Below are 23,015 nucleotides of genomic sequence, written 5' to 3'. Positions count from 1 at the left end.
TAAATAGACAACTATGGTGTTCGTTCTTCTCTAGCAGCAGCACAGAGGAAGAGTGTGTCGCTGTATTCCATTTCCACCCACCTCCGTATTTATTTATTTGATTTATTTTTGATATTTATAAAGCGTTCGAATACCTGAGGCTGTCTCGGCGCTACGGACGGCAAGCAGAAACCGTGGTAAGAATGTTTTCGGTTGAACAGCCAAGTTTTTATCAACTTCCTAAAAGTTAGCAAGGACTGACAGGATCTGTTCTCCAACGGGAGGGCATTCCAAAGCTTTGCAGTGGTAACAACAAAGCGGCTGTCGCCCCAAGAGGCTGTTTTTGTACGTGATACCTTTAGCTGAAATGAGGTAGATGAGCAAAAAGCCCTATTTGGAATATGAGTTGTTAAACGATTTATTGGAAATTGGGGTCCAGTTTTACGAGAGGCCTTGAAAGCAATACATAATGCCCTAAACTTTATGCGATTATTCACCGAAAGCCAATGATAGTTCTTGATGACATGCGAGATGGATTTGAACTTGGGGGTTCCTGATAGCATTCTAGCTGCTGCGTTCTGGACCGTTTGCAGCTTCTGAATGACCTTGACTTGTGCATTCGCAAAAAGCCCATTGCAATAATCCATAGAAGACATGACCAAGGTACTGACTAGAGTTTTCCTGCGTTCAAAGGAAGAAATGGCAGAATCTTTTTAATAATACGTCGTTTATGAAAAGAGGCCGAGGCTACTGAGTTGGCATGAGAGGCAAAAGTCAGTTAGTCATCAAACGTAATGCCCAAATTCCTAACCTTGGTAACTGGGATCGGAGGGGGGCCCAGTGATGAGGGCCAGGTTTGCGACCAGATGGGAAATAGCTTACCAAAGGTCTATCAGAGTTTAATTTGAGGCAATTGCTGGCCATCCAGCTACTGATGGCCAGCATGCCCTTTTGGAAGTTAGCTGCTGTTAGTTGGGTGCCATCTAGCAGGTGATAGTCTTCTGTGTACTTAGAAAGTTGAATGTTCATCACTTTTTCAGCAATTTTGGCTGGGAGAGGTAGGCTGGCTATGGGCCTATAGTTTTTAGTATCAGCTGGGTCCAGGTTAGTTTTTTTAGTAAAGGTTTTTAGATAGTTTTCCTCCAGGTAGTGGGGTATATGCCAGAGGAAAACATTACGTTAAAGATGTTAGCTAAAACAGATGCCACCTGTTCAGCAACTGGTGTGGGTACAGCCGGCAGGCAGGGATCATTGGCTGAGCCTGATTTAAAAGAAGACATTATATTGACAATTTATTCTGGAGTGATATTTTCAAACTGAACAAGAAGATGTTCAGGAGTCCTGTGAGTCAGAGATTGGTCGGCAGTATTAGTTTGTGATGCAAATTCAGAGTAAATGTCATTGACTTTTTTATAAAAATAGTCTGCTAGGGAGTTGCACAGTGACTGGGAAGGGGCTGTAACAACAGCGGGGGTATGACCTGATAACTTGATAGAGCAATTTGTTCGAGTTTTTTGCTGATTCAATTTGAGCTACATAGTGTTTTCTTTTTTCTTGCACAATCATACGTTTGTATTTGGCAAGTTCGTCTTTATGAAAAATTTCTCTTTGTTGGTATGGAATTTACGCCATTGTCTTTCCCGATTTCTACAAACTTTCTTTTGCTCCCTAAGTGATTCAGTGAACCATTGAGTTGGCGGAGAGCTTTGTTTTTTAGAGAATGGTTTGCTAGGAACCAACTGATTAAAAGCATTATGCAATTATTCTGTATAATGAGCTACAGCAGTATTTGGGTCCGAAGAGACATCAGGTTGGGTGGAGGACAGATGTGTCTTAAGAAGATTATTATCTACGTTTTTCCAGGCTTTAATTACAGCTGGACTATTTATAGTGACGTTTAGGGAGGACTTATTGCTGGTAAGGATGTTAATTATGATACCATAATGGTCGGTCCAAACTAAAGGGAGAATTTTTTTTAAAGAATATTTTGGGAATTAGAGAAAAGGACATCCAGTGTGACCTGATGTGTGTGTGGCCTTAAGAACTAGCTGTGAAAGACTCACCTCTTCCAACTCAGCAAGTAATGATTTGGTATACTTATCTAGGTAGTTTTCTAAGTGAAAGTTAAAATCACCTAGAATAGAGAAAGTGTCTTTGGCTACTATAGATTCCATCAGGTTACCTAGCCCAGACAGAAACTCTGTCCTAGATCCTGGAGGGTGATAAACTAAAATTCCCTTAAAGGTTTGAGAGGGAGTGAGCAGAATAGAAAAGTACATTGCTTCACAAGTTGGAGAAGGAATTGGGTCTATTTTGGTTGTTAGGTTACTGCGAAAAATTATCGCCAACCCGCCCCCTTTTTTGTTTGGTCTATCCTGTCTTAAGGCGGTGTAGCCCTTGGGAGGTGTAGCCCTCCTTTCTTCTCTTCTATCATCAGTTTGAGGCATACCTTAACATGGCACACCTTGAGATAATGGTGTTTTTTTCTTTCCAATCCCCAGTTTTAACATGTATGGGCCAGAGAGACTTTTATAAGCGCCTTGGCTCCCAAACATTAATTTAATTATGTGTTTTAATGTATTATTTAATTTTGATAAACTACTTTACTAATATTATATGTCATTTTAATTTTAAAAAATCCATATTAAATTAATTTACTTATTTAATGTACGGTCATTTTAAATTATGCTTCCTTGAATCCTAAAACCACCTTACTGCCTCTTAACACTACCATTACCTTAACCTTACCAATCTTTTAGTACCCCTTCACAATACCCTTCACCTAACTCTGACCTTCCATAAACCCTAAAAACCTTGTGCTACCATTGAACAGAACTCTTTCTTTAACCCAAAAATCTTTTAACCCCCTTTTAGCTACCCATTCACTGAACCCTAAAAGCTTTTGCCACTACTTAACACTGCTGTTCCCTGAACCCTAAAAACGGTTACAACCTCTTAAAGCTATGTTTTCCTGATCCATAAAAAAGCCCTTACCACCCCTACAAGTACTCAGCCCTGAACCCTAAAAAAAGACATTTACTTCCTCTTTACATTACTCTTCCCTGCACCCTCAACCCATCTACTTCTCTTTAATGCTATCTGTTGGAAATGGCCCTTTTTGCAGGGTTATGCCCAAACTTTTTGCTTCTTCCTCCCTTGTTTTTCCTGACCTGTGGTTGTTGGCAATAGGACTCTGGGCACTTTACCACTGCGGATCAGTGCTAAAGTGCATATGCTCTCCCTGTAAATTGTTATGATTGGTTATCCATGATAGGCATATTTGTTTTACCTGTAAGGTCCCTAGTAAAGTGCACTGAGTGTGCCAGGGCTGGTAATTTGAATGCTACTAGTGGGCCTGCAACACTGATTGTGCCACCCACATGAGTAGCCCTAAAAGATGTCTCAGGCCTACTACCGCAGTGCCTGTGCACAGTCTGTGACCTGCCATGTTGTCCTGGCCAGAGTACACACTTGCCAGGCATAACCCTTCCCTTTTCTTACACATTGGACACCCCTATGGTAGGCAAAAGGTACCCCCCTGGGCAAGGTGCAGTGTATATGAAAGGTAGGACATGTACTAGTGTGGGTGACATGTCCTGATAGTGAAATACTGCCAATTTCATTTTCCACTATTGAACGCCCATCTTGGCCATAGGATAGAATGGGGAATGCTGTGTCCTATGTGTACCTGCATATCTCCCCATAGGAGCAAGATGGGAAGCTGAAGTCTGGTATCCCTGAACTCAGAATTTGATAACACATCTTTTAGGAAAGATGGTTTTTAAATTCTGTGTTTGAAAATAGCACTTTTGGAAATTGGCTAATTTCCTGTTCAACCTTTCTGTGTGCCTCTGCCTGTTTGTGTATTGACTGTCTAGTTTGTGAGTGACAGGGGCTGGGTGTGGCTCCAGGAGGCTGGGTGAGTCAGCACTAGGCTGAATAGGCCCATCTACATGTAAAGTGGTGGGAAGGAGTAGCACATGGGTCTGAATAGGACTGTGCCTGCCTTCCACAATGCTGGCTCCACCTCCTGCGGTGCGTCTAATAGCCCTGGCCCACACTCACAAAGGAAGAAGACCTGCCCTGGCAGAGGGCACCCAGAACTGGTTGGGACTGGATCCCGGACCCCTAACACATGGAGATCAAGTACTTTTGGGGTATAAAAGTAAATTAGACTACTTCTGCAATCAAGGGGGACCTCTGCCAAAGGAGATCAACTGATGAGACTGGAAAAGGAAGACTGTCCATGCTGTGTGTTCTGAGGCCGGCCTGTAGTTTGTTGAATCTACTAAGGGTGAGGACAAGGGACTTTGCTGTGTGCTGTGTCCCCCTTCTGCTTGAAAACCAAAGACTTTGCCGTGTGCTGTGTCCTGAGAGTCTCCAAGGGCCAGAAGAGAGCTGGCCTCCTGTTAAAACTCAGGGACACAAAAGTTTGCAGAGGAAACCATCTTTCTGATGCTGAGTGCATGTTGCTGCGCATTGAGGTGGCCTTGTGACCTTTGCCCTGCCTGCCGTGTGGTGTTGACTTGGTGTGCTTGTCGGCACACAGCGGGGCTCAGCATATATCCCCTGAAGAGCTGCCTCAGCACTCAAGAGTGTGTGCCCGTGCACTACACGAGGCTGTCAGCACAAGGGGCCGAGATCACCGTCATCGGCCCGGTACTGAGCAGAAAAGCTGTGCCTAGAAAGATAACCGCCTCTAGCCCGGGAGCTTTGTAGGCATTGTGCTCCTTCAACCACCTACGTCAGGGGCAGGCCGCGCTGGGATTGGCCCCAGCGTCGTGAGTTGCCTAGCAACCATGAGGCTTGTCCCTGTGACGCCGCATCAGGAAGAAAGACAGCATAGGTGTCGCCTAGCAACCGGGGCTCCCTCACGTTCCGTATCGAGGACGGAACCAGACATGAATCGAGGGAGCACCGCCAAGGAGAGAGCTGCCCCGTCGGAGGATCAGCGAGGACTGCTGAGCCCCCACCACATCCAGAAAGGTAAATAAGAGCCTGCGCAGAGGGGAACTGTGTGTGAGGGCGCTGCAGGTGGGCCGCTTAGAAAGACAGGGAAGTCTGCCTGCCTGGCGCATTGAAGAAGCGGCGATTTCAAGTATGGCGGGGCACTATTAACGCACAACTTTGCCGGATAACTTGCTGGGCCAGGAGTGTAGCGTGTTGCTACTAAGGGCAGCAGGGACATCTTGTGATGCAATAAGTTAAATGTAGCCTTCGGTACTACAAAGGGCAGCAGGCGTATTTTCGTCCGTGAAGGACTGTCTTCTTTCTCACCAGTGCAATATATATAAGTCCAAGTTCAGCGGGCCATTTTGGATTGGGGCATACGTTGTGACAGTGTTTTTTCCCACATTGAAAACCGGGTCCATAGCCCGACTGACTCCCCAAGCCACTTTGCTATTGCAGGGACATTTACTTTCACAAGTATATTACAAAGAACACTACAAGAAAACCTTTTGCTTTTAAAACAACATTTTATTGTGTATGTTGGATATGTCGTTTTGATCTTGCCTAAATTAGATAAAGATATTTATATTTTTATAACAACCTGTGTGGTGTACATTTGTGGTGTTTCACTGTGTTACTGTGCGTGTTATTGCAAATACTTTACACATTGCCTTGGGGATAAGCCTGTCTGCTCGTGCCAAGCTACCAAGGGGGTGAGCAGGGGTTATCAACAGTGTGTGTTTGGCGCAAACCTCAGCCAACCAGAAATCCCATTTCTAACACAATCCATCTATAAACTCTAAAAAAAACTCACTTCATCTTACAGCTGTCCTTCTCTAAATGCTAAAAAACTCATACCACTCCATCCCTGAACCCTAAAAGTTCCTTATTCTTCTTACCGCTTATCTTCCCTGAACCCCAAAAATATTTGCTCATCCTTAATGCTACTCTTCTCTGACCACTAAAACCCATTGCTACCCCTTATCACTACCCTTCCCTGAACCCTTCAAACCACTTAATGTTACTCTTCCCTGAACCATACAAACCCATAATTATCTCTTCATTGAACCATAAAAATATTGTTAGCACTTTACACTATTCTTACATGAACTCTAAGAAACCCTCATTACATCTTAATACTATCCATTCCTAAATCCTAAAAATCCTTGCCATCACTTACTCCTATTCTTCTCTGAAATCTGCAAACCCTTACTACTACTTAACACTGTCTATCCATGAACCCTAAAACTCTCTCACTCTCCCTTACCACCACCCTTCTCTGAACCTTGCAAACAGATTATTCTTACCTTTCCCTGAACCCCACAAACGACTATCTATTCCTTAACACCTAAAACAGCAGCCATCTTGTAACAACTAAATCTTATATTATCAACACCAAATCAGCAGCCATCCTGTTATGGACCCCGACTAAGTGGCAGCCATCTCATAATGACTATTTCTTTATTCCTATAATCAGCATTAAAACCACCCAAGCCAAATGCCATTTGCTTTTACCCACTAAGATCGCTTTCTTCTCGCTATAGCGTCCACCAAAACAACAGCCGTTTTGTAACAGCTACCCACAGAAGGAAAATTAGCACTCACTAACAACCATCTGCGGACCGGCATTCAACCTATTTGTTTTCTGGTCGCTCCCCCACTGTCCAAAGGAATTTCACAGCATGGCTGAACCAAACATGATACCGGAAGGTAACAGCGCATACTCGTTTCAATACCCCCATAATCGAAAGTGCCTCTAAAACCTTCAAACAAAATTTGCTAAGAAAAAACCATGATACCCCATTCCTAGATCCCTCCTTCAAAGCTAAAGACGGCACAATAATCAATAACCTCATATTTTGCACAAGTAAAATAGCAAAATGGAGATCAGCATTCTCCAAGCTATTAGCCATCCAGGACCATAAAAAAATTCCCTATGGAACTAGGTTTTCAACGACACACGCGCAAAACCTCAGAGCTACAAGGAATATAATGTCCTACAAAAATGCCACAGGGCTCATTCAAGCAGCTAACAAGGACCTAGAACTATTCAACAAATACTTCTTCACCCTTAAAATCCACACCATCACCCCATCCAGCGTCTTTCAGGACCTAACCACTCCTACCACCCATTCATTTCCTGATGAGCAACAACCTCCTATTTCACCCAGAACTGGTGAAAGTAGCATCAACAACTGCCTTTAAAAAGCCAGTCCATCACCCCACCTAGTGTACCTCAGGATTTAACTACTCCTACCACCCCATCAGCACCTCCCGAAGATCTACGCCCCCAGCCTCCACCCAGATCTGATCATGCACCATACTGACTCCCTCATCTAGATCTATCAAGAGAACCAACAACAACGCCTCCCTCTCAACACCTAACATCATCTCTCCCCCTCCCTATCAAGACTCACCCAAAACCCTTTCTTACGTCACCTTCCGTAATTTACAAAACGTTATCCTAGAAATCGGAAACATCCTACAACTCGCTGAAAACTCGCTTTCCTCACTCAAACATTTTCTCTATCAACAGTCGAAAAGGTGATAAAAACTATCCGCCTACATCCAACCAATCGATTCTTGCACACATGCAAACTCCCCAACAACATAATGGACCATGAAATGCAAACACTACTACTGCTATATGAAACTCCGGCTTGCCCTACCACAAATAAAGAAGAATACGCTATTCTCATAGTACCCATCAACCCAAGCAGAACTTCCCATCGAATACACAGAAGAATAAACCTGAATACCCTTCAATCATTAACCACTAACACCGAGAATCTTGAGCCAACTTTAAAATTTCCTCAAACGTAATCTCCTGCCTGCTTCTGAATTTGTGTTCCGCCCCAAAACACGCCTCTGACATTGCCAACCTCACCCTCAACAGGAAAATGGACATAATCATCCTCAAAGAAACTTGTCTCAAGGAATCATCTTCACCATGCCTAGACCTTCTAGTCCCCCCTGACTACATCATTAGACTTGACAGAACTTACAAGATAGGCGGAGGCGTAGCCTGCATACATCGTTCCGACATCACCATCTCAAAGTTTCACTCGGAACCCCTAGTCTCTTGTGAATACCTAGGGATTGCTGTTAAATCATCAAGTATCCACTCCCACAAACTACATATACTCTACAATCCTCCAGGTTCGAACGCAGAATTCTCTGAACATCTTATGGAAATCATTACTTCAAACTCTTCCCCTCACTCCAATGACATATTCCTTGGTGATTTCAATCTCCACTGGGATAACCCCTTGGACAAGCAGGTTAACACCCTCAAAACCTTCCTAGCAAACCATTCCCTGATCCAAGCTATTTCAACGCCGACTCACACCAAGGGTGTCACTCTGGGCTGGAATATCTCTAAACAAAATACAATTGAATCGCTCTCGGTTACTCCTTGTGACTGGTCAGACCATCACATTATCACCTTCCAAATTCCCTCAGCTAACAAGAAAACATTCTCGCAACAAATCAGGCCAAAACATTGGATAAGAGACACAAAAAACATAGATTGGAATAACCTTGTCTCCCACTGTGAGAAGGCTCTCAGTCCCCCCAATAGCTTGTCAGACGTCAATGACCTCAATGCTCACTACAACTCCTCAATGACCAAAGTCTTTGTAGTATTCTCTGTTCTGTGCCTTCCTGGCACCTGTAGTTAGAACCTTTGTGTACCTATGTTCTATGGCTCTGTAGTAGAATGTTGCCTTCTGGCAGTTGATAGCCTTTGCCTGGTTCCTGTCGCTGTGCTTCTCCTAAGCTGAATAAACCTAATCTACAAGCCTAACTAATCTGCTGTCTTCTTCAATACTACAAAATTGTTGGCGACGATGCTGCTTAGGAGAAGGTAAAAGAACCTGCCTTTACCTCGTTTCTCCTCGTAATTCTGCCAAGATTACACTGTGGATCGAGTGTACTTCGAGCCCAGCTGTTGACCCTCTGGTGAAGATCTCCAGTGAAGATAAGTGGCCCGCTTTGGTTTTGCGCGTCTTCAGCTATTTTAAGCCATTAATTAACTTAATTTATGTCCCCGCAACGTCATTGGGGTCAGCGCGAGACTGTTCATTGAGGAAGCTCGAGCGCCAGTGTACCACGTCATTTATTTCAGCGCGAGGCTCATCCCAAGCGCGAGCGCGTCACGTCATCAATTTCAATCCTGCACGCGTTTCCCTGACGCGTCCCCATAGCAACCGTCAACAATTGCCTGCGCTCTTCTCTTCAAAGACGCGTCTCCCCAGCAACGCGTCCTGACGTGCGCTCTTCTCTTCAAAGACGCGTCTCATTAGCAACGCGTCTCCAAGCCTGTTTGTGCCTCGCCTGACGTGCGCTCCTCCTAACGCGCTAATTCATCAAAAGCGGCCCACATTGTCAACGATTTGGCACCAGTCAATTACAAATAAAGACATTAACATAAAGCATAGCGTTTTCAATCACAGACTTCAGTTCTTCTTTAAGGAAGGTGTTTTTAAACACGCTGGTGCCATCTAGTGGTGAAAGTTATCTCATGGTCTTTTCCAAAGGATAACACTTTTCTTCGCATACTGAATTTTTGTTTACACAGCGGCAGAGTCTATAAAGAGGGAAATCTATTCCTTCCTTTTCCAGTATGCAGTCTGTTTCTCCTCCTCCTCCTTTTCTCGAGACTCCAGGCAATCCTCCAATTGTCTGGAAAAAGTGGTTTGATGCCTTTGAGACTTATTTGGGAGCTATAGGCGCGTCAAGATATCGCGCAGAAAGGAAGAAGTGTCTTCTACTGCACTCTTTGGGTTTCGAGGGAAGAGAAATCTTCAAACATTTACCTCCCTTAGTAAGAAACAATGCTGAAGAGGACGTAGACGAATACACAGAAACAAGATTAAGGCTTGAGTTGCGTTTTGACATCAAGCCAAGTCTTGTTGTCATAAGACACAAGTTCTTCAAGAGAGAGCAACTATCTGGGGAGGATGTTGAAACGTATGTTTCCTGTCTCAGACAACTAAGTGCTGAATGTGAATTCGAAGGTTTCCGAGAGCAGTTAATAAGGGATCAATATGTTTGCAAGTGCTCTGATAAATCTATTCAGCAGAAGCTTCTTACTTTGGGCAATCCCACACTTGAGGAGACTATTCGTGTGGCCAAGAGTATAGAGTTGTCAAAAAAAGAAGTAAAGGAACTTGAAAAGAAATGTGATGATGGAGTTTCGATAGTTAGAACCAGGGAGAACAAAGACAGTAAAGCAACTGGCAGTCAACGTTTTGACAGAAATAACACTCCTGGTTCTCAACGCTTTGAGAGGAACGCCTTTTCAAGGAATGACATTTGTTACAGATGTGGAAATCCCTCCCATAATAAAAGTAACAAGTTTTGCCCTGCCAGGAACTCCACTTGCCGCAACTGTGGGAAGTTTGGGCACTTTGCAAAAATTTGCCAAATCTCCAAACAGGGAAATTCCTCTTTTAACAACAAGTCTCAGGGTATAAGTACTGTCAACACTATTGGGAATGTCTCGGAGTCCTGTGGTGATGCTGATGATGACTCTGACTCCATAAATGGCATTCAAGACGACCTCAGAGACATGGTTGTAGTGGTACGAGATGATGGGGTCATCATAGGTGATCCGTCTGACTGTGTTGATCCTCTCGAAGATTTTGGTGTGGGTGACAAGATAGTTACCCTACTAGTGGACTCTGGAGCCAGAGTAACTATGATCACGCAAAAGTTGTTTGATGTGACCTGGCCTGAAAGGAACCTCCTACCTCCTGATAGAACTCCCGTTTCTTATGAAGGACGTAGAATAGCTCTTCTTGGGTTCTTTGAAGAAATTATTCAGTTCAGGGGAAGGAGGATCTTTGGTAAAGTGTACGTTTCCTTGAAGGGCCTTAACATTTTGGGTTGGTTCCACCAGGGTTTGTTCAAGATGATCAGAAAAAGGAATGGGGATTTGCGCGTCTGTGTAGATTTACGCAGCCTCAATAAGAACATCTGGATTGACTCACACCCCTTGCCCAAGATTACTGATTTATTGTCCCTTACCAGGGGGGCAAGATGGTATACTAAGCTGGACTTGGCCTCCGCTTATCACCAGGTGGTGTTGAGTCAATCTTCTAGACATCTAACCGCTTTTGTCTCCCCTTTTGGGAGTTTTCAGTACTGCAGGATGCCGTTTGGCCTTGCGTCAGCGGCCGCAGTTTTCCAAAGGTTGATGAGTCAGATGTTTAGGGACACCCCTGGAGTGATTGTCTTCCAGGATGACGTTTTGATTTTTGGCGAGAACAAGGCGGATCATGACTACTCCCTAAATCAGGTCCTGGAAATCATGCAAGACAAGGGTATTGTCTTGAAGAAAGAGAAATGTGTCTTTTCAAAAGAAAAAATGGAGTTTCTAGGCCATGTTGTTTCTCATGCAGGTGTCGAACCACGTCCTGGTCTAGTGAAAGCTATTGTTGATGCTCCTCCACCTGCTGATAAGTCTGGACTAAAATCTTTTATTGGTCTCAGCGAATTTTACTCCAGATTCATCAAAGACTATGCGTCAAAGGTTCAACCTTTGACTAACATGTTAAAGAAAAGCGTACCTTTCGTTTGGGATGAAAATTGCCAAGAGATTTTCAAGTGGATCAAATCTCAGCTTGTTGGAGAGAGCATTCTCAAACCTTTCGATCCCAACAAAGAGTGCGTGGTGACTGTTGATGCAAGTGGATTTGGACTTGGGGCTGTCCTCACTCAAAGGAACGGACAGGTTGACAACACGATCGCTTATGCCTCCAGGGTACTGCGTGGAGCAGAAGTTAACTTCTCTGTTATTGAGAAGGAGCTTTTGGCCTGTTGGTGGGCGGTCAGGAAGTTCAATCCCTATCTCTGGGGTAGTCATTTCACTATTTGTACTGATCACAGCCCACTGGTTTCTATTTTGTCCGGGGAAAAGATCAAGGAACACACCCCTAGAATCGCGAGGCTGTCCACCAAGCTTCTTCAGTATGACTTTAAGGTTGTTTATCTGCCAGGCTCAAGGAATGTCAGAGCCGACTATTTTTCTCGTTTTCCATTAGCTGATAATGACTCAGAAGTTGAAAAGGATGAAGACCAAGAGGATTGTTTTGTCGCGGGTCTGGATCTTGAGGGCATGTGTGCAATTAGTGAGAGTGAGTGGAAAAGAGAGTTGTTGAAAGATGCTACTCTTCTACGAGTTGTTGACTATCTGAAGTCTGGTTGGCCCAAGGAGAAGAATGTTACTGGGGTCTTTCAAACCTTTGTCAAAGTTGCTGACGAGCTCACTGTTGAGGATGGCATTCTCATGCGGTGTGGGAGGCTCATCCCTCCTGAAAGCCTGCGGAAGCGTCTGGTCGATGGTGCACATGAAGGGCATTTAGGGAAGACCTTCACCAAACGCAGGTTGAGAGATGTGTTCTGGTGGCCGCAGATGGACGTGTGCGTTGATTCCTTGATTGACAACTGTGTAATTTGTAAGTCCTCAGATAAAAGTCATAAGGTTAGGTCTCCTCCCATGGAGCCTGTTCAATTTCCGGAAAGGGCGTGGGAAAAGATTGGGATTGATTTGGTCGGTCCTTTTTACCTTTTACCTTCATGTTCCCGTTTTGCCATAGTTGCCATTGATTACTACTCAAAATGGCCGGAAATTCGTTTTGTCAGCGAAGCCTCCTCTGCAAGTGTAATTTCCTTTTTGAAAGACATCTTTTTGAGAGAGGGGTTTCCTTCTGTTGTCATGACCGACAATGGTGTCCAATTTGTCAGTTGTGAGTTTGAATCTTTTCTCAAACAAGGTGGTGTGACACATAAGAAAAGTTCCCTTTACCACCCCCAGGCCAATGGCCTTGTTGAGAGGATGAACCGTGTTCTCAACAACTGCATCCAGTGGGCCATTGCTAACAAGTGTGTAGTTGAGAATGCTGTGCGTTCCATGTTGTGGTTTTATCGTACCACAGCCCATTCTTCTACTGGGGTTTCCCCTTTTGAGCTTCTGAGGGGCAGGAAACCCTCCACCAAAATTTGTCCGGGTTGGATGTCCAAGTGGGTAAAAATGAATGTTATGGATGGAGTTGATGTTTTTGTTAGAGACAATGTGTCCGAGGCTCAGAAGAAGCAAAAGTCCTATTTTGATGAAAGGAAGAGGTCTGTTGCCCATGACTTCTGTGTTGGTGATGTGGTTCGAATTAAAAATCCTGTCCATGTCACCAAAGGTAGGAGCAAATTTTCCCAACCTGTTGTGGTTGACAAGATCTGTGGTAATGCTGTACGGGTCAACAATAAGGATTGGTGGAACGTCTGCAAAATTGTTAAAGTCAGTAATGATGATGCTCACGCTGGTGTCTCTCAGCCTAATCCCTGCTCTGTTCCAAGTGACAAACATTCTGGTACTGTTGTTATTGATGGTAATGGTGGAAATGTTGTTGATGCTTCTGTTCCTGGACCTCGCAGGAGTCATAGAGTGTGTAGGATTCCTGCCAGGTTCAGATAATCTGCTGCTGCTGTTCTGTTCTTTCCTTTTACCAGTTGTGCTCTTCTTCCTCCACTGTTCTTCTTTTCCTTCTTCTTTTTCTTTTCTCTCCTTTTCTCTTCTTCTTCTTCTTCTCCTAGTACGGACGTTTCTTCTTTTGTTTTACCGAAAAGAGGATAATGTAGTATTCTCTGTTCTGTGCCTTCCTGGCACCTGTAGTTAGAACCTTTGTGTACCTATGTTCTATGGCTCTGTAGTAGAATGTTGCCTTCTGGCAGTTGATAGCCTTTGCCTGGTTCCTGTCGCTGTGCTTCTCCTAAGCTGAATAAACCTAATCTACAAGCCTAACTAATCTGCTGTCTTCTTCAATACTACAGTCTTCCACCAAGCCGCTCTACCAAAACTCAAAAGAATTCTGAACAAAGGCAAAAACCCATGTTTCAGTGGAACCCTGAATGAAGAGAGATGCAAACTCAAATCAACGGAACGGAAATGAAGACAACATCCCTCCCCCAGCATCTTAAACTTCTCCGGAAATCAAGAAATTCCTGCAATAAAAGCATCCTACAATCAAAAAAATACTTTTCCAGATCAGATCTAGACAAGGACAAAAAAAGACCAGAGACACTCTTCGAAATTCTGAAACAACAATCTAACAAATTAGCCAAATCCTCCCTCCTAACAGTGAAATCACAGCTGAGTAGTGAAGAATTTTACTCATTTTATACAGCTAAAGCAAACTCCTTCCAACTCGAGCATAGTCCGGCGGCAATTAACTCAGCCACCCTAAAGAGCAGTCATGCTGATAATTCTGTTCTACATGAGCTGCTGTTGCCCAAAAATAACTCTCTCTGGTCTACTTTCAAACTCTACGATCTCAATGACATCACCAATATTCTAGCGACTACTAAACTCAACAACCACTTCAATAACCCTGTCCCCTCAAACTGCTTACCCCACCTCGTCCATATCATCTCACCTCTTTGGACCAAAATCATCAATGCCTCGCTAGCACAAGGTCACATCCCGGATTGCCTAAAAACGGGCCAAGTCAACCTTATCCTAAAAAACAGCAGACAACTCTGTCCCCAACAACTTCCCACCAATAACCAACTTTCCCATGCTAGCCAAGGTCCTGGAAAAATGTGTTCAGCAACAACCGAACCAACACATCTCGAACTTCAATCTACTGAACACCCGCCAATCGGGTTTCACACCTAGGCATAGCACAGAAACAGCCATCCTTCACATAGTAGATGACACCCTTCATGCCCCTGACCGCAACAAAACCTGCCTACTAGTCTTACTTGACCTCTCATCAGCCTTCGATACGGTCAATCACGACAAACTACTAAGAAGACTAGAAAACAGGATGGGTTTATCTGGTAAAGTCCTTCAATGGTTCAAATACTTCCTGGAAAACAGAACGCAATCGTACATGATCAACAAAAATCTCTCTGTTTCCTTATCTAACCTGCTAGGAGTTCCACAAGGCTCCAACCTATGTCCCATGCTATTCAAGCTATAGGTTGAACCACTTACTGATCTACTACAGCATGAACATCTCCTTCCACATGTATGTGGATGACACCCAACTGCACATCAAGATTCCCTCTATCGAAGAGATAATAAATCTAGCTCTCGAAAAGACTGTCCAATGGCTATCGACCAATTTCCTCATGCTAAACTTTAAAAAAACAGAGTTTCTTTTATCTCTCCCTCCCTAATAACTCCACTGAGACAAAGGAGGGGATCAAAATGATCACTGCTCCTAACTGCACGCCGATTTTGGTGGACTCTTCCATAACTCTTACATTCACTTTGGAAAGGACCTTAAACTTCAAAGTCACATCAACCTGTTGGCTAAAAAATGGCTGCTTCCTCCTCAGCTATCCCAGAAAAATGAAACCATTCCTCGAGAACTCGGACCTCAAAAGTGCAGTTCAGTCCTTAGTTATCTTGAGGCTGGAATACGGATGTACCACCCTTTCAGGGCTTCCCAAAATCTCAACCACCCCTCTAAAAGCCTGTCTCAATGCCGCAGCAAGACTCTTAACAGGATCTAGGAAATATGCCCACATATCGCCACACCTGAAAGCACTCAACTGGCTATCATACAAAGCTTGAATCCACCTAAAAATGGCCTGCATCACTCACAAGGCGCTACACCACAACATCCCCCAGTACCTAGCCCGAAAACTTACCTTTTCAGGAGGAAACAGACATTCAAGGAGCGTAGACAATCTACTTCTGAAACCCTCACGCTTCAAGAAGACTAAAACTTCCAACAGAGCATTCTCCGGAGCAGCACCAAGAATATGGAACTCGCTTCCACCATACATCAGAAAAATCTCCCCCACTCCTCTCTTCAAAAAGGAAGCAAAATTATTCTTGATGAGCAAATTCCTTCCTTAAATCCGCACAACACGACTCCAGCTCTACAACCTCATAACTACCTCTACTCTCGGGTCACTGAGATCGCGAAGTTAGGACCCACACGAACTTGAACTTACTTTCTGGTTCAGAAAACTTCTCAATGCTGCTATTCTGTTAGTTTTATATTATGGTTTTTTTGTATGCAATGTTCTCCATTAAATGTGTACACCCTGCTCTTTATGTAAAGCACTCTGATACCCTAGCTTGGGTCTGGTTCGCGCTATAGAAAACTCTAAAAATAAATAAACACAACTCTTCCTGGAAGTCTAAAAAAAACCTTACTTCCTATTACCCGTACCGATCCCTGAACTATAAAACCCTTATTATCCCTTACAGCTACCTTTTCCTGAATCCTAAATCCTAAAAACCAATTACTACACCTTACCCCTACACTCCCCTGAACCCTAAAAACCTTTTATTACCACCTAATGTTACCCTTTCCTGAACCCTGCAAAGTCCTTTCTACCCCTTACTCCTCCTTAACAGTACCCTTCCCAGAACCTAAAAACCCTTGCTACCCTTTTACACTACCCTCCCCATAATCCTAAAAACCTCTGACTGCCCCTGTTAGAAATGGGGTAGCATGGTGCAGAGCGGGCTGGTCAAAGTCCAGAGGACATGTGCAAAGCATCCACGCAGTACACACAGGCGACACACAAGTTACACCACAAAAAGAGACCACACCAGGTTAGGTAAGAATATCGTTTGTATTGTGTCAAACATATGATAGTATTCACAATAATCTCTAAACTGCCCCAACTGGCGCCAAGGCAATATTTACAAGAGGGATTATGTACATGGCAGGGCCAATAAGGCCGCTGCCAGAACCATTGCAAAGGACAAAGGGAAAAAAAAGGTAAGTCCATCAGTCTCAATCCTGCAATGAAAACATCAGGGCGTAAAATCAGTCGCTAGGCATAGAACGAAAACATGACCTCAGCATGAGACATTATCATGAGGCCTCAGAGCAGGCCTAACAATATGCATGGACAACGTGAATAACCCCTGAGGCAGGAAAGCTGTAAGGGGGAAACATTAGATCCAGCATAGAAATGCAGTAGGCATAAATCATGAGGCCATAACCATGAATGATATTGAGGCCCAAGAACATCAGGCCTAACCTAAAACATCCTAGTAGGCCACGCACTAGCATAGGCCACCTTACCATTGGGCATCCCCTAAAACATCTTGGGGATACCGGTGGGCAACATCACATTAGGCATCATTAGGGGCATCAGACACATGGTACTTTGCATAACACAGGGCCTAAAAACTTTCCTTACCGTGAACACATTCAACACGGGGGCATACTGCCCCAGCCTAAATCACATTAGTAGGGGGCCATAAACCATTAGCATAAACATTATCGCAGTCAGCTTGCATCACCACCTAGAGTCCTGGCCCCTTTACGCTGCAGATGAGTTGCAGCGGCCCAGGGCATCCTCTGCCACCACGGGTCACGGCGGTGATCTTCCCTTGGAGCCAGTGCGGGGTAGGCTCCCACATTCAGATGCCAACCACTGCAGGGTAGGCACCCGCCTTCAGTGCACACGCGGGGTAGGCACCCGCTTAGTCTTAAAGCAGCAGTTCTCCTTGTGGCGGCTCGGTCATGGCGTTGATTTTGTGACAACCTTGAAGTGCAGGGTGGGCTCCTGCTGGGTCTTTACGTAGAACACGCAGTTGCGGCAATAAAGCGGGGTGGGCACCTGCTGTAGGTTAAAATCGGCAGTATGCGGCCATCACGCGGGGTAGACTCCCTTGTTATTTTTGAATACACAGCACTCCCAGGCAGCACAGCGCTGCAGTAGAGTCCAGGTCCCACACAATAACGCTCCTCACCTCCTCCTGGGTACTGTCACTGCGGGAATCAAGTTGTAACGCTTAGGTCCCACACCATACAGTAGCGCCTCAGCAGCACAGTGCTGCTGGCATCAGCTCCTCACTCCTGGGCAGTCCAGGCACTCGCAGGGCACTGTCAAGCAGGCAGAACAGGAGGGTAACACTAACTAGGTGCTCCTGGGCAGTCGGATAAAGCGCTCTTCTTCTCCAGGCACTTTGTTTATAGCACTCCTTTCTCAGGCACTAGACAGAAGAGCAGCAGGCACAATTGTAGTGCTCATGAGGCGCTAGGAGGGAGAGCAGCATGCCCTACTGGGCCAGGTCAGTGGTTAGTGGGTACTCATCAGTACAGGACAGCAGCTCCTGGGAACCATCATCCCCTATAACGTGGCCCTCCTCCTGGTACAGCAGCCTGAACTCCGGCAGCGGACTCTCACTGGCCCTTTGGACAGTGGAGTGGTGCATATGGGCTTAGGGGCCAGCACACAGGCCCATGTGGCGGCACCCCCTGGCAGCAGGTCCCCTCTCTCTCAAGTCCACGCTCTGACTGAGCACATGATGGCACAGCCCCCCTTTTTATACACCCCCTCACCCCACTTACCAGGCAGTGCCCGAAGCTTCTAGAAGCATCTGGGGAAACTGGTTCAAACTGGCTCAGGGAGAGGAGTAGAGAACCCTGGGTGCCAGGCTTCCCTCCAAAAGCTAGGGGTGCTGGGAAACAACAACTAGACTGCTAACCAACCACAGTCAGGTGGCACCACACGCAGCCATGGCATCCATTTGGGGGAATTATAGGTGCGTACACCATTGCATCACATTTAACATGGCATCTCACACCACACATGGCCTATACATTTTTCTACCATGGGGGAGAAAAGTGAAAAATTTCGGGGAAAAGGGCCAAATCCAACAACCCCTTAATGTTATCCTTTGCTGAATGAACCCTAAAAACCTCCTATTACCCCTTAATGTTACCCATTCCTGAAACCTACAGCACTCTAAAAAAAACATACAAAGACTACCATTCCCTAAATCCTAAACACCCCTTGCTACCCCTTACAGCTACACTGCTCTAAGAAAAAAAAACATACGTTCCCTTATCCCTACCTGAACCAGAAAAATGTACTATCCTTAAAGTTACTCTCCTCTGAAGACTAGAAAGCACATACTTCTCCTTAACTTTACCTGTCCCTGGAGCGTGAAAACCTCTCACTAGACACTGATGCGACCCTTCCCTGAGCTCTACTAACCCAAACGTATCACCTAATGCTACCCATCCCTAAACCATAAAGACTCAACATGTGTCTGTGTGGGATTTGCTCTTGTAAAGGTGCATATTCTATTTCCTACACCTGTATGTGGTCATTCTGTTGGCCCACTCATTTTGTGCTTCAGACTAAAGAACTTTTTTCTCACCCACTCCCTGCCCTGTTAAGCATGAGTAATTAAAGAAAGTGCATGTGCAATTCAATTTTATCAGTCACAGATATTTTGGGCATGCTCAATGTATGTGTATTTACTGGCCTTAACTCAAATAGGATAAAGGAAATACAATTGTCTATTACCTGAATAGCTATGGTTGCTGAATTCTTTTCTCTCCTTGAGAGCATGACATAGTGGAGCAGCTGTCTAAAGAAAAATGAAGAGATGTTAGTGACACCTGACCAAATTACAGAAGACATAAAGATTTAGGATGTAGACAGTTAGGTGTCTCTATTTCGTAAAGGGAGCATCACCTGTAAAACACATGCCCTATAATCTAGTCCAGAACAAAAGAGAATACTGGAGAGAACCTTCTTTTTCTGAAAAGGGTACATACTAGTGTGCTAATGTTTACACATTCTGAAGCCTTCTTTGTCTAGGGAGTAAATACAACACTACCTCAATCAGGTGTAATTCCAATTCTTTTCTTTGCCTGAATAGGGCTTGGCAAAGGCATCAAAATTAGGCCATGGTGATCTTACTTTGAGGCACTCTTTCAGTTGATTCATAACTCATGAAACACGAGATAATCTTGCATTTTGAAGTTTATCCGTCCATTTTTGAAAACTTTATATATGCAACATTTTATTAGGAATATGTTAAGCAATCAAATTGAGTGTGAGGCTTCCAGATGTTGACTATTAAAAAAAAAAAATACATGTGACTTTCCAGGAAGCAATGATACCCAAAGCGCCTTATACCGTTTAACAACTGTTAGAAATGGGGGTCTCTCGTTGGCAATGGTTTGCACCTTTGTTCAAGCAGGGACCCTTCTTCTTAGTCAGGGTAAGGGGGATACACTTCTAAAATAACCTCTGCTCACCCACTTGGTGGCTTGGCATGAGCAGGCAGGCTTATCTCAGAGGCAGTGTGTAAAGCATGTGTTCGCACATACTGTAATACAATGAAAACACTACAAATGGACACCACATCAGTTTAGAAAAATAAGTAAACTGTATCCAACCAAACAGGACCAAAATGACAAAAATCCAACATACAATAATCAAAATGTGACTTTTAGAAGGTAAAACAGTTCTGTCCATAGCAAAGTGTAGATGCGACACTTTCAGTACCTTCAATGCGTCAAAATCATAAACAAAAACAGCTGCAGGGAGGGGGATGCGTCTGTTCCTTACACCCAGGGAAGGTGATGAATCGGTTCCTTACTTCAGAGGAGGGGATGCATCAGCTCTTTACTGCCACGCAGGGGAGGTGATGTGTTGGTTTCTTACTAAAAGGGAGGTGATGCGTCGATTTCTTACGGCAGCCCCTGTGTTGCTCTAGACTTGGTGCCCCAGTGCAATGCATGGGTATCAGGGATGCGTTGGTTCTCAATGCAGTGGCAACGGTGCTGTGTTGGTCTCTCCAGCAGTAGTCCCATGATGTGTTGGTTCTTGCAGCCGCACAGCAGGGCCTGCGTCGCAATCTGTGCGTTGCTCTCGGACTTCGGAGATCGGTGCACAGGATTCAACGTGCAACGATTTCTCCAGCTGCGGACAGGCACTGCGCCGGTTTCTTCAGTGGCACAGTGGGGATGTGTCGGAAACAGATGAGGATGAGTCTTAGTTGCGTCTCTATTCCAGCTCCCAACAGCAGGAACAACCTCCATAGTCCCAACACAGCAACAGGCACCAGCACCTCTTAGCAGGTCAGAACTCAAAGCAAGGAAGTTCAGGGGAACTGGTGGTGACGTCTTTGTGTCATTGAGACTTCAGAACAGGAGGCGAGCTTTACTTCAAGCAATTGGAGATCTTCTTCAAGCATTTACACAGCAAAAACTTTATCCTCTTCTTGGCAGGAACAGCCACTGCAGGCCAAACCCAGACAGAATACAGCAAAAGACAGTACTTCCCCTTCAGCTTTCCCAGTTCTTCTCCTTGGCAGAGGTTCCTCTTGAGTCCAGAAGTATTCTAAAGTTCAGGGGTCTGGGCCCAATATTTATCCAGCATTTCTCTTTGTTTTCCCATGGCAGAGATGCTCTGTGCTCAGTCAAAACCAGTTTTGTCCTCTCTGGTCCAGCTTCCAGGCAAGAGGTGGAGACAGCATTGTGTAAGGCAGACCAGTCCCATTCAGGTGCAAGGAAATCTCTTCTCCCTACTCTAAATGCAGCTCAGGTCTATTCAGCCCGGCCCTGACTCATCCAGGTAAGGCAGGATGCACCTCAACCCCCCCCACCCCCAGTGGCTGTCTACAGTGAATGCACACCCCCAGTCCTTGTCCCTCCAAAGCCAGACAGTCAGTCCACAAACTAGCAGAGGCACACAGGTTGGCTGAGCAAGAAAATACCCATTTTCTAAAAGTGGTATTTTCAAACACAAGATATATAAAAATCATCTTTACTAAAAGATAAATTTTTATATTCTGAGTTCAAGCTTACTAAACTTCAACTTTCCATCTTGTCCCAATGGAAAGTTATACTTATACTATGTTATAAGTAAATTCCCATTCTATCCTATGGGACAGATGACCATTCAATAGTGAAAAACAAAATACACTTTAGTTCACTATCTGGAACGGTAACACACATCAGTACATGTCCAACCTTTCACATACACTGCACCCTGCCCACAGGTGTACCGTGGGCCTACCTTAGGGGTGACTCACATGTAATTAAAGGTAAGGTTAGGGCCTGGAAAGTGAGTGCACTTACCAGGTCGACCTGGCAGTAAAGACTACGTACAGACACTGCAGTGGCAGTTCTCAAACCCCATTGAAAGCCTACTTGTGTGGGTGGTACAATCAGTGCTGCAGGCCCACTAGCAGCATTTGACTTACAGGCCCTTGACACACACAGTGCACTGTACTAGGGACTAAGTAGTAAGTCAAACAAGACAATCATGCAAACATCAATCCATATTCACAATTTATAGAGGGAGCACTTGTACTTTGGCACTGATCAGCAGTGGCAAAGTGCCCAAAGCATCTAGAGCAGCAAACACTAAATTCATCACAAAGCAAAGACCAACTATAAAGCTAATGGTTTAGGGATGGATTGCTAGTGCAAGTAAAGCTTAATGAGACTTCATTGAGGTGCTAAGATAATTTAGAATTGTAATAGTGGAAGCTATTGAATAGTCATTTATTAGAAATTACTACCAATGTTTGTGGTGGTATCTCTTTCCAAATATGTTTTGGAGATTTGAAAAAATGCAATTGGTTGATTTTTGAGAACTTACTGACCAGCTAAATTCAAGGAGATAAGGATAAAATGAGGTAAAAACATTCTGTTCGAAAATGGCAGGGATGAGTGTCTACTGGTTGCCTATTTTGTGACGATCTATTTTTCTGATGAAATTTGAATCACAAAAACCCAGAGTGAGTTGAATCTTTGTTTTAACACTCGTAAAAAGCATGCCAATACCGTGCAAACATCTTTCTCGCTAGACAAAATAAACACAATAATTATCATGAGCGGATTTTGCAGATTCGCAATCCGCGGATTTGCGAATTTGCGGATTTGCGAATTCACAAAATCCGCGGATTTTGCGAATCCGCGGATTTGAAGATTTTGTGGTGACCAATCGCGCGGAAGGGCGCAGGGGTCCTTGAGTGAGCTGTCCATCATAGTGGGTAAATGGCGGGAAGACGGTGCACACCGCGAGTGTGTGGGCGGGGCCAAACAGGCATGGCTTCAATGCGAGTTCACATGCCTCTTGTGTGTATAAAAGGTCAGAGAAAGATCAGTTCAGCAGATGAAGAGAAAGAAGCTCCTGGTCACAGGAACAGCACTGGTGTTGTGCTCGTGAAAGTCAAGGATGCAAAAGGCCTCTATCCAGCATCACAGCTGATGTTCCACGGTAGATTTGGGAAGAAGGCACACCTGCCCAGCCTCGACGACCCTCACAATTGTTTTTGGGATAATGAATGAGTCACTGAA

General features: G+C 44.6%; 1 protein-coding gene across 1 annotated transcript in view; it reads right to left on the bottom strand.

The window, feature by feature from the left end:
• The window catches only part of LOC147728838 (uncharacterized), a 1,063,528-nt gene that overhangs the window by 276,833 nt on the left and 763,680 nt on the right, over positions 1 to 23,015 (bottom strand). Inside the window, exon 13 of the mRNA XM_086963349.1 lies at positions 19,222 to 19,285. Coding sequence (XP_086819475.1) covers positions 19,222 to 19,285 — 64 coding nt within the window. The remainder of the gene's footprint in view (positions 1 to 19,221; positions 19,286 to 23,015) is intronic.

This window comes from Lissotriton vulgaris, chromosome 3_1, assembly GCF_964263255.1.
Source record: "Lissotriton vulgaris chromosome 3_1, aLisVul1.2, whole genome shotgun sequence".
NCBI lineage: Eukaryota > Metazoa > Chordata > Amphibia > Caudata > Salamandridae > Lissotriton > Lissotriton vulgaris.
Note: the sequence above shows the minus strand (reverse complement) of the source record. Positions and strands in the feature narration are given on the sequence as shown.